The sequence below is a fragment of the Microtus oregoni genome, unplaced genomic scaffold (assembly GCF_018167655.1).
Source record: "Microtus oregoni isolate MIOR12 unplaced genomic scaffold, Mior012 000013F_ref0000133, whole genome shotgun sequence".
NCBI lineage: Eukaryota > Metazoa > Chordata > Mammalia > Rodentia > Cricetidae > Microtus > Microtus oregoni.
Genome location: NW_024543072.1, coordinates 40,400,101 through 40,413,145, shown reverse-complemented (window position 1 = coordinate 40,413,145; position 13,045 = coordinate 40,400,101). Strand labels below are relative to the sequence as shown.

Genomic DNA, 13,045 nt, shown 5'->3' with positions numbered 1-13,045 from the left:
CCTCGCCCCCCTTCACCTGCTTTGAAGAAGAGCCCTTTAAGGTGTGTGCCAGTGTGTGTCTTTTCCCAAGCCATTTGGGTGCTGCTGCCACAGGAGATATTTTTGCATTACAAAGACGCAGTTCTAAAAATGCAGAGCAGGTAGTTAAGAGCCTGGGGGATGGAAAAGGCAGGAGCATCATCAGCCAGCTGGGGGATGACCTGATTCCCTAGAATCCCCAGTCCTCTTCTTCTTTCCTCCCAACATCCTTCCTTCCCTTTTTCTCGCCCCCCCCACCCCCCCTTTTCCCTTCCCCAGATAAGCAGCTCCGGGAAACAAAGAGCTGGGCTCTCCAGACCTCAGCGTTGGAACCTAGGGCTCTCTGAGAAGCATCTCATTTCGGGGACCAGGGCTCTCGAGCTCAGTGTCCCCTCCCCAACCTCCCCCGCCTCCCTTGCTTGCTCGCTGCTCCCTCCCTGCTCGCTGCCTCCCCCATCATAGCAGCGCTGGGAGGAAGGCGGCCAGGGCTCAAGATGGCTTTAGCCATGCTCTGCGCCCTGTTCGCCTGCTGTTGGGGGCCGGCTGCGGTGCTGGCCACAGCTGCCGGCGACGCGGATCCATCCAAGGAGCTGGAGTGCAAGCTCAAGAGCATCACTGTGTCGGCGCTGCCCTTCCTGCGCGAGAACGACCTGAGCATCATGCACAGTCCCTCGGCCTCCGAACCCAAGCTCCTCTTCTCTGTGCGCAATGACTTCCCGGGAGAAATGGTCGTAGTGGACGACCTAGAGAACACGGAGCTACCCTACTTCGTGCTGGGTGAGTCCCTGGAGAGGTCTAAGAGGCCGGAGGAGGCGCTGGACCGGCGCCCCCACCCCCCACTCGGCCCGCTCCACACATCCACTTGCTGCCGCCGCCTCCCCTCCCCCACACTACCTCCCTGGATCCGCCCCACTGCTGGACCTCTCTCCACACCCACTTGCAGGCTGGCACTTTGGCTTTAGTGCACCCGATGTCTCCCCAAATCTGATAGATCCGGAGACCCGACCCCCCTTCTCAGCTGCCTTCCCCCAAAGGAACAGGTTGCTGGAGATGTCTCTGAAACCTTCCTCAGCCTTGAGCTGGGAGTTTCCATCCAGGAACACATCACTACGGAGTCAGTTTCCAGTCCAACTCTCATAGGCCTCTCTCCCTGCTTACATGCCACATGCTTAGCTATTGGCGTCACACGTTTGGGCACCTATAGCCACCCACCACTATCTCCAGGCCTTAGGAATAAGAATTCTGTGGTCACCTTGCCAGCACGTGAGTGCCTCACTGCAAGGGTTGATCATCCCTCATCTAAAAGCCTCCATCTGTCACCAGGGCTTTGATAGCCTTCCTTCCAAACAAGTTTCTTATGTGGCTGGAGTTCATCTTGGAAAGTTGTACTTTCATGCCTAAATCTTAACAACCTCCTTTTTCAGGCCCTTCTACATCTCCATGATGCTTTCAGGTCTCTTATTTAAGGAAATGGCCCAAATATTGCTATTGCTCTCCTCTGTTCTTGAAACTTCCTTAGGTGCAGATACCCTTGCACACAGGACAGCTTCCCTGGGCAAAAGGCTTTTCTTGCCTTTGTTTGCAACTCTCCGATCCCTTTCTCCTAATTTTCTAACAGTCACCAAATCCCTTCAGATGCTGACTGAATCTTAGGCCGCTTTGACTCTACCTGTTTGTTTTCATTACCAGAATCTTGCAAAGCATCATAGGCTCATGTGACTTAGGCAACATTTCCTACTCCATCTGAAACTCCGTGTCTCTCCATGCTGCCCCCACCCAATTGTTCAGTCCATTTCTCCAAAATTCAGTGTATGTAGTCTTACAATATGCTTCACATATAACTTTGTTCAGGAAAGGAGATAAGGATAACCATAATTTAGTCTCTAGATGCCGGGGATGGAGGAGAGAGAGAGAGAGAGAGAGAGAGAGAGAGAGAGAGAGAGAGAAACCATGTCCAGGATGCTATTACATTTACTTAACATCCTGCAAACTCAAGTTCACTTTGCATGAATATGGCTCCCTACTGGCCATGGGTAGGTTGAAGCCATAGGTGAAATTATAAGCTCTCTCCCTACCCTTCTTTCACAAAGATTCATCTTTATACCCAGAGCATTTAGGGAGTAGGTGAGGAAACCCTGGGTTCCTCAACTCCAATGGAAAAGTAATTGAAAAAATTGCCTGGTCCTATGAAAAGTTCATTTACAGTTCCTGGAGTGCAACTCAGTTAATCCCATTGAAGCCAACCTACACACTTGAATAGGTTATTTTATTTTATTTTTTGCAGGAAAAATACCAATAACATAATAAAGACTGGGGGCTGGCTAGAAAGAGAAACAGCGTGAATATGCTACTTGTTACAGCACTCAGTTTGTTGAGTTTAGTGGATGTGAAGTTCGTGTTGAAGTCATGCTGATGGGCAAATACAATCTGTTCATGATGCTTTGTAAGAGCGAATGCGGAGAATTATATGTTTCTAAAGGGGTTGTTTGGGGTTCTGCGTGCAGTATTTACTGTGCATAAAGTTGGACATATGTGGATGAAAAGGGGAGGCTGGGCTAGGAGGTGCTCAGAACTCCACTTATCTTTTTGAAAAATCCCAAACCCGGGGCTGTGTACTGTGATATTCCTACATGAGCCCGATGTCCAAAACTCAGATGGTCAAGAATGAGTTTTCTGTGTCTTGGTACTGTAGCTGCCCACTGCAGTGCCCTGTTGGGGTTGCTATGGTAACCTACTGCACTAAGGCACAGGCACTTTCACTTCAGAACCAGAAAGTGCAGGATTGTTCTCCAACCTCTCGGTCACCCAAATAGGCTCAGAGCCAGTGATTTGCTGGTGTCTGTCCCCTTTGGCCTGTGATTCCCAAAGGAATAGCATGTAAGAGAGAAGAATGAAAGGAGTTCAAATTCGTGGAGGACGGACTGAAGAACACATACATGTTCTTAAGGCTATGTTTTGTGGTCCCGAGTGCTACAACTGAAGACTCACACTGAGGGGTGTAATAATCTGTGGTAGGTCTCTTCTCCTCCATCTCAGGAAGCAACTATCCACCAGCCAGTAGTTCTGAGAATTCACGAAGTTCCTACTTCTTTGCTCTTTTTGCTACTATCAGGACCCAGAAGCTGACTAAAACATGCCTGGCCCAGGTGCTAGTTAAGAGGAACACAGACGCTTGTGTGTTTGGATGGATGTCGAGAGACATAGGAAAGAGATGTGTCTGTGACATGAGCAGGCTCCGTGGAGGACGGACTTAGCAGCAGAGTGCTGACTATGAATACGTGGGTATAGGAATGGCCTGGCTGTGAATGGAGATTAGTTTGACTAGAGTGGACCCTCACTATAGGAATGCTGGGAAATGCATGCGATTCTGGAGAGTAGGCATGGCTTTCCACACGTCAGACAGGGAGGGTTGACTTGACACAGAAAGCAGTGATGCGTGACTCCAGAGACTATCTCAAGCTATCAGCCTGTCCATTTTACTTGTAATGTCATCTCTTGTGGTAGGGTAGAAGGAATCCTTGTCTCCTGTTCTCTGAGGTGGGAGTTGCAGACTACGGTACAAGGGTAAGATAGCACTTTAAGTTATATTCTACTTCAGCTATCCAAAGCTTTGAATTGGAATATTTAAATTCAGCTCCTGTCATCTCTAGCTTTTCTGCCTTCCCGCAAATATGAATTTTATTGTGAATGATTGTCTTCCCTATGGTACTTGTCAGGCAACTCCAAGCCAGATAATCTACACCTCCGCTTTCAGGTGTGTTGTGAAGGTTTTCTAAAATATTGCAAAACAGCCGTAATTTCTAACTAAAAATATTTGGGCATATAAGCTGTAGTATCCTCTTGGGAGAATTCAAAGGTTTACTAAATTAATATCTCAACTGAAAATTCTTGTCTCGTCTTTCATAACAGAAGATATTCCTGCTTTGGGAACACATTTGATCTTGGGATGGGGCTAATGTGAGGAGGGACGTCCAGCTTTGCTGTGCTGTGCATAGATGTGTTTATCACTCCAAGGACATCTTAAGAGGATGTTCCTCTTCTCCAAACCCAACTCTTGAGCCTTTGCATGTACAGACCTTAGTGATAGAGCTAGTCCATATGCTTTGGTGTTTTGCATCAGCTGTTGTGGATTTCATAGAAGAAAGTATTCCTAAGGATAAATCAGTTAGCCTGTAGAGGTGTAGTAAGGCCCCACATACAAGATGCTGTCAAAAGTGTCTGAAGCAGTCCAGTGTGGTAGTTAAAAGAACCGGCTATGAAGGCAGGTCTGGTGTCAGCCTCTGACTTACCACCCTTTCCAACAATAGAGAAGAGTGAAGATCATTGGAGATAAAGAGATTGCTCAGGGCCCCATTGTTAATCATGGATTGATCTGTCACTTAAACTTAGGACAGGTAATATGACATTCAGGCTTTTATCTATGCCTTCTGCTGTATGCTTTAATTTTTTTTCAAAAATCTATCCTTTTACACAGTTAGATAAAGGATTTCTGGCAATGAATAGGATAGAGAAAACACACTCACCTGCTTTGTACGGAGAAATCTTTTGTGTGTAAATGTCTTTTACACAGCTTTATCCATTAAGCAGATCCTTAACAAGCCTTGATGCAGAAGGCGAACTCCATCAAAAAGCACCCAAGTTTTATTTAGCTATGAAGAATTTGGTAGTCCTTATTTACAGCCCTTTATTACTTGGAGGTATTTTATGGCATCCAGAGGCATGATGAATCTGCTGGGTGAGGATGATGATAATATGTTTAATACTCTAAGAAGTACCCCCTGAAAATGCAAATTAAGAATATGATGGGGGCCATGCAGAAACTCTGTGTGTGTGTGGCTTTGGTTGGAAGCTTCTGATCTTTGTTATATGATCTTGTGCTTAGAATCCACTATCAGAGTCCAGTGAGCTATCCCATAGTGAGCAACTAGCTTCATATACAACATTGGACAGCATTTCCTCCTTATATGTGGGCTTCGGATTAGCAGGAAGCAATTGAAATACTTCAGTGTCCTCAGCTTCTTTTCACAGCTCTCTCCATCTTCCACTGAAAGCAGAACTTTAAAATGTATTTCCTGTATGTCTCTTGCTCTTCTGTACAGTGAACTTTAGGCTAACAATGAGGAAATTTATAGAGCGGCGACCTCATCTGAGACACGGTGGCATGAATGATGGCAATCTGAAGCTGGAATTTTCAGCACTTAAACAACACACACTTGCAGAACGTGCTAATTTATAGTATTGAGAGGGTTATTATTTACTGTTTCTCCACAGAAATGTAGATTTTTACATCAAAGGGGTTTTGAATGCAGGAATGATGAATTATACGATGCTTCAAGTGTTCTTCAAGATGTGCTGATACCGCTTAAATTCAAGACATTGGTGCTCATGAAAGAAAAATAAATACCAGCTTAATTTTTTTATTCCTCTTTGGAAAGAAGATTGAGTTCTTGTTTTATAAAGCAAAGTCATTCACATACATAAGAATGTGCACACACACACATTTCCTCCCTTGCTTCCTCCCTCTGTTGCTTTTTTCTTTTATTTCCCCCTCTCCTAGCTTTAAATATAATTGGACTTAAATGTCTAGGAGTTTCTCAGAGAAATGCCAGTTTATGAGGACAGAAATTTCACTGAAGACATGTCAAATTTTAATTTCTTCACTTTTATACCATGTCCGGATAGATGCCTACAGACTGTAGAGAAGCTCTATTTTAATCAAGCTAATCACCCAGGACAAGTTAGCCTATGACAGTTTCTAATGCGTTACAATGACACCTATCACCATATTACTTTTATTACAAATATGATAAACCTTAAAACCTTTATAAGAAAATCAAAATATCTGCTTGGACACTCATGAGGATTCTTTTCAACGAACAAAATTCAGAAAAATTAAATTATTACTGATGGAAATCTAAACTAATGCTCTATCTCTTATACAAGCAGAGTTGAAAATGTGCCCACCTAAAGTCCAAGCCATTTCACAGCTAGCTATGTAGCACGCAGCGCAGATAGTCTTCAGTTCATACATAGGAATACTTGTAACAATGCTGATGGTAACAGAAAAATCCGGACACACCATTAGACGAAAACTGGAAGTAAATATGGCAATTCCTCCACCTAGTATGATATGATCCAGTCATTCTGTGTGAGGACAGGTAAAGATGTGGTCAAATGTTCATACAAAGAAAACACACACACACACACAAAGAAGAATGGAGTCTCCTCTAATATGAAAGATCTTAATGAGAAGGGGAAGAAGAAAGGGGGAGTTTGAAGATGATGGCAGGACTTGATTTGGGGTTTTGTTTTGTTGTTTAGTTTTGAAACATGCTTCAGTATTTAGAACAACTTTACATGTATGAACACGTACTCCCTCCTCCTGTTAACCTTTACATTAGTGTTTTTTTTTTTTGTCACAGTTGAAGGACCAGCTTTTGCATTTCAGATCCCATCCACAACACTACACTGCATTTAGTTGTCCTGTTTCCTCAGACTTCTCTTACCAAGGGTGGTAAGATTTGTTCTTAATGACCTTGACAGTTTGAAGAATATTGCTCAGATATTTGTAGAATGCTCTTCCATTGGTATTGGCCTGGTCTTGCCCCAGTAATTAGAAGAGATGTAGGATTTGAGGATGAAGGTCTATCTTGTCATTTCTACCATACAATATCAACGTGACTGCTCACAGGTACTAATGATCTTGACAACCTAGTGAGATTGTGCTGTGAGGTCTCCTCTGTAGAGATTCACTCTTCTTCCCATTCTATACTCTACTCCAGCAGAACACATTGCTCCCATACCACACTGTGCTTCCTGTGGTCCACTTGTTGTTTAGGCTTAGTATATAATTAGTATAAATTATTTAGAATCATTCTATATAGGAGAATTGTATTTTCTGTTTATTTATTTATTCAATTATTCATAACAAATGTACTCATAAATATTTATTTTATACTTGGGATTTTAATTCAATACTATTGTATTGATTTTATTATTCCAATTGCTTGTTCTAGCTTTACCTAAAAGGGAATTTTTTCAGTAGTCTTCTGTGTATCTCACATACTCCTGTTAGTGTGGAGTTTTGTTTTGAAGATTTTCTTACTTTTAGCCTATGTAAGTTCTTCTAGGTTTATTTATTCAGCTTATTCCACATCCCTACCTGACATAATTCTGTTTCTAAGGAGCCTTGATTCTTTGTTTGAAAATGGTATTAAAAACCAAGATCTAGGCACCAGGAATTATTTTATGCACTGCACAGGTATCGTTGTTTCTATTCTGTCAGTTGCTAGAACAAAGAAACAAAACGTGTGTGGTGACTCATACACACATGTATTCACGGTGTTTCTGCATCACTAGGTATATTAAACTAAGCATCAGTTATGCTGATGACTCTAACTCCATTCCACACTCTATATTAATAATGACCTCACAAATCGTTCTCCACTTCCCCTCCTGATCATCTCACTTCAACAATGAGAAACCTGGTTCTGCTCATCTGCCATCCAGTTATTTAAAACTTCCATTCCAGTGTGAAGCTTATAGAGGTTACCAGAACTTGCCTATCTTCACCCCTATGGGAAACGACTTCAGCAGCTGGAGCACAGTTTTAGGTACGTTTTTTTTTTTTCTTTAGTCTTAAACACTACCTATTTCCAATTTTGCTTGGGTCAGCACTTACCCCTCACTGCCTTCGGTGAGACTGTTCATATATCTATCTTTGTTAGAGCTAGTATCTTTGCCACATTCTTCAGCCTATCTTAGGGTCCTTAAACCTCCTAAATGATTTTTTTAATTTTAATTTTATGGCATTCGAGTTGGCTCTTTGCACTCTAAAGTTACATGTCTTGATAGACACAAATGTAAATGCCTCTTGTGTTTCTCTTATGTGATTATACAGAATAATTTGATTAGCTTACAAAATACCTCAGCCTTTCTTCTTCCCATTGTTACTTCCTTACCATCAGACTCTGGGCGGAACAGACTGGCTTTTCAGTTTAATCCAGGTGTATTTGTCTTTAGTGTCTTTCTTTGTCTCATAATTTTTTTTGCATGTTCAGGAAGTTATCTTGACTCCTAGAGGTGTTGATAGGTTTGACACATACATTTATTATCCTGGCAGGATTCTTGCCCTGATCCTGTGTGCTTACAACAGACAACAGGGCTAACAGTGATTCAGGAAATACTATTGCCTCCCAGTTTTGTCAAATAGTTTTTTTTTTTTTACAGTACCCATTCCCTTGTTGTCTGCCAACAGCATCCTTCTTGTAGATTTGTACAAAAGTGGCCAAAGGAACATGTCATATTTGTTAGACAGCTTTGTGAACATATATTGAGCATCTCCTTTAAAAAAAATTGTCTTCAGCTGGGCAATGGTGGCACACACCTTTAATACCAGCACTTGGGAGGCAGAGGCAGGAGGATTTCCATGAGTTTCAGGGCAGCCTGGTGTACAAGAGCTAGTTCCAGGACAGCTAGGACTGTTACACAGAGAAACCCTGCCTCAAACAACAACAACAAAATGTCTTTGTTTTGTCAAGAAAGTGGTTCTGGCTGAAGACTGCATGCAAGGTTTTGTGTATTTACTTTCTTTTTGATTATTCATGTCTATTTATTGTGACCTCAATGCATAGGTTTATGTTAACAATATTCTCCAACTTATAGCTTCGTTTTATCTCAAGTCTATGTAAGCGACTCTCCTTCTAGGGGTTTATGAATTTATCTGGACATTCATTTCACTTCATTTTTGTTTCTAATTCCTAGTCACTCTTTCCCATAAAAATATCTAGTGTGTGTGTGTGTGTGTGTGTGTGTGTGTGTGTGTGTGTGTGCGCGCGTGCATACTCGTGTGCAGAAGCTCAGGTGCTCCATGCAATATCATACTTGTGGGGGTCACAAGACAGCTTATGGGAATCATTTCTTTCCTACCACCTTGTGGGATCAAGGAGTTGGATTCAGCTCCTCAGACCTGTTTGCAAGTACCTCTACCTGCCAAGCCACTTAGCTGTTCCATAACTATCTATACAGATTTATTTATTTATTTATTTATTTATTTATTCATAGAACGAGACCCATGTAGCTTGGAATGGTCTTGATTTTTTTTAATTTTTAATTTTTATTTTTTTAAGTTAAACACACATTTAGTATAATAATCTTAATGCCAAGACATATTTGCTTGACTTTGGAAAACATACGGCATTTCTTATGTGTCTGATGTTAATTAAGCTTTGGCTTCAGGAGCAGAAAGCACACATAGAGTTGGGGTAACATCTATCCCACAGCTCATTCTCCAGCAGTGACTGAGAGGGGGTGAGCAACACCATCGATGCTATAGTGAGACACAGACACACAGGTCCATACAGGTGTTCCTTCTCAGTGACTAAGGTCACAACTCACTGTCTGTGCATTTCTCTCATCTTCCACTTGTCTTAATATTTCAATTAAAGTGCATGTCACTTCATTGGGGTGTTTTTATTATTATACACTTCTTGCAAAAGGAAGATGAAATGGAAAGAAGCAAAATCCTCTGAAATCACAGAGCTAGTAAGATGTGCAAGTAGAATTAGACCCACACCCACAGATCTTCAACCGATACCTGCATTTGAAAATGGTTGACCCCCTAGCTTCTCCAACAGATAGCACGCGGGTGCTTTCTGAGTTGTTGTCTGTTTAGGATTTGTATGTCATCTGTAGAGAGTGACCTATTGTCACAAGATTATAAGAAGAGTTAAATCAGCTAACAGAGAAGAGCACTTTGTCCAGACCTAAATCACTGACAATAGATCAGCGTTAGTTCTCATATCCATTTCATCTCCCTGAATGACTTTATGGTTATAGAGTTCTGGGTTGGTGTATGAACATAGAGACCAAGTAGCCAGATTAACAGTGTCTGGTATCAGCTAAGCACTGACTGTATCAAGGTTCTGTGCTAGGTCTTGAACTTCTTATATGCCTGCATCTATCTCATATGTTCTTGCACTGTGGGTGTGCTTGACCACTCCCCCTTTTTATGTCCTCAGCACTATATTTATTAAAGTTCAGCTATGTTGTATGATTATAGACCATTTCTGTCTAACAGTGTCTTCAGAAATAATGCTATTGTTTTATATATGCCTTATCCAGTTTGGTGAATCCTAATAGCATGTACCTCTTGAGAACTTCAAATATGGGTAGCACAATAGAGTGACTAAATTTTAATTTTTAACATTTAATTTGCTAACTCTCAAATAAGTTCCTACATATACAACTTATCATATCTAACAATGCATATACAGAACACTGGTACCATCGTTCAAAGGATTACAGATGCTGTAGAACACTCCATTGTGGATATTGGCCACATTTTACCATCTTCTTAGATGGCTGACACGCAGGTTGCCTTCTGCTGCCCACCGCTGGACACAATGTTGCAATTATCACCTCTGTGCCTATTTCCTGAAGTATTTTTGAAGAAATTTTTATGTATCTTAACATGAGGAGAATTTCTGGTTCATAAAGATAATAAGTATTTCACAAGTTTGCGCTTGAGTGGTTTATACCAGTTTGCACTCTCCTCAGCAATATGTGAAGGTCTCTATATCCCCCATATCTGTTCTATATCTGTTATCATTACACAGGTCTGTAATAATTGTCACTCCACTAGACTGGCATTCCATTGCTAATCAGTTTGTATGTTATTAATATTCAGATGCTTGGTAGAATATTGCTTTGTCTATTATATGAATTGTAAATATTTTACATGACTTTGTGTATTTTGCCTTTGATTGTATTTGTTTTGTTTGTTTGTTTTGTGGGGTGTCTCATATAGCCTAGGCTGGCCTTTGTCTTCCAGGTTTTGGATTGATAAACTTCATCACCATTGCAGACCTTATCTCTTCATTTTGTTTTTGGGTTTTCAGAAAGATTTTAATGTTATAAAATTAAAGCCATTAATTATTTCTTTTGGATTCTGTTCTTTTTCCATGTCCTAGCTGGGAATGTTTTGTGCACGTTAAGATTATAAAAGGATTCCTAAGTTTTCCTTTAATACATAATGGTTATACTTTAAATTTAAATATTTGATAGATAATGAGCTATGACATATAACCTTGTCCAGATGTGCTATGTGAAGTAATATGTTAGCTGTCCCTATAGTTACTCAGATGTCTGTACCAATCATTAAACAGCGACAGGTTTCCTTCTGGTTTGAGATGTCACCTTTACTATATACTCATTTGATAATTAGGTTAAATTTAATAAAAATTAGCATATTGCAGAAGAGTTGATTGCTTTTTTACTTCATAAAGAGTGTTTTTAAAATTAAATTTTTTTTGATATTTATAGAGCTAATGATAGGATTTTCTCTTTGGAATTTTTGAGAAGTGAATTATATACATAGATTTCCTCATTTTGAACTGCTCTTGCATTTCTAAAACAGTCTTCACCTGGTAATAATTAATTGTTCTTTGAATATGAAATTGGATTTTGTTTGATAATGTTTCATGGAGAGTACATCACATCACTAATTCTAAGTGAGGCTATTCTTAGGTTTTCTGACTGTGTAGCCTTTGTCAGAATTTAGTAGCAATTTTACATTTGCTCCATAAAAGTAATTGCTTCTTTTTTCAAGAACAATTTAAACAGCATTGAAATGATCTATGGCGCCTAAATCATTGCCTGGTGATAGGATGATTATAATGACCAAACTGTGAATTAGTGACTTTGTTGGTGAGATAATGAACATGTAAGTAAGAGGTCTAAGTCAAAGGATGCTGGGATATATGAATGGGTCATTGAACTTCCTGGTTTGGATGAGAAATTATTAGCTATAGCTTAAGAAGCAAATAGTAGAAAGGATAAATCCAGAAGTAGGTCAAAGGATGTAATTGGATACATACTTTGGTGCCCATGTTTAAAGTGACAATACATAGTTGAAGGGACAGGAGATTAAACATGTACACCCAAGCAGAACCTAGTGAAATTTGTTTTTTATGATTCTAGACTGCGGTTAAGATTGACATATCGTCTAGTTTCCTTGAGACTCTATTTTCGCTGTAATCTGTATTCACTGTAATCTTCTGGCACACTGAAAGTCTGTACACTGTCTGTCTGTGGTCCTGACTGTGGCTTTGGATTTCCCTGCTTTCCCCTGAGAGCTGTTTTTTCTCTACATATAAGTTCCATTTGATTCATTCTTTAACCCATTTATTTTCTCTTCCTCTCTTTTCTGTGTCCCCCCTTTCCCCTTGAGTTTCCTGGGTGACTAATATGGTGAATCTTGATTTCTAAATTGGTCTAGGAGATTAATAAAGCACGCATGAGTGTCTGTGTGTTTTCAGAGCTTACAGGATGACGGATATTGAAGCCTATGACCTAATCAATGGCTTGTTTCTTTGATGGGTTCAGAATTTAAGTGGACTGTTGTGAGATGGTGGAATTGTTAAAGATGAGGTCCAGTTGCAAGAAGTCCATTGGTGGGATATGCCTTTGAAGGCTGCATTTTATTCATTAATCCTTCTTATTATGTATTCCTCTTTGGTTCCTGGCTTACACGAGATGAACAGCTTTTGTCCACCATATTTTCTTCCATATGTCTCTGCCTTGCCATGGTCCTAAAGCAATGGAGTGAACTATGTACTTAAACCACTGTAATTGTGACTGAATAAGTCCTTTTTTTCAGCTGTGTCTTTCATATATTTGTCATGGGACCAAAAGTACAACCAGCACGGTGACTTATTTTTTTATCCTAGCACCAACCTGGGATATACTCTGATGGAATGTCTTGCCAAAGGGCAGGGCATGTCTCCTCTGTTCACTTCTCAGGTGTATCATGGGATGGATGGTTACTTCCTTTGCATCTTTCATAGCATACATTCTCAGCATCAGGACCATGCATGGGCTCCAGAGTTCATGGAATGTAAAGTGAATATGCAAATATAAATTCTAAACATAGAGTTACTTCTTAAGTGAGATTTTAAATGAGCCTGATAGTCTAGCTTTCTTTAAAAAAATGAAGCTGTCTAAAAATAACTTAGAGGAGAAAAGATTA

At 40.5% G+C, this 13,045-nt stretch overlaps 1 protein-coding gene across 2 annotated transcripts in view; it reads left to right on the top strand.

Annotated features, from left to right (window-relative positions):
• The first annotated feature begins 301 nt into the window (after window positions 1–301).
• Astn1 (astrotactin 1) overlaps window positions 302–13,045 on the top strand; it is a 324,436-nt gene continuing 311,692 nt past the window's right edge. For both annotated transcript variants that reach the window (XM_041662555.1, XM_041662554.1), the window contains exon 1: window positions 302–795. In XM_041662555.1, coding sequence (XP_041518489.1) covers window positions 513–795 — 283 coding nt within the window. In that variant the 5' untranslated portion in view covers window positions 302–512. The remainder of the gene's footprint in view (window positions 796–13,045) is intronic.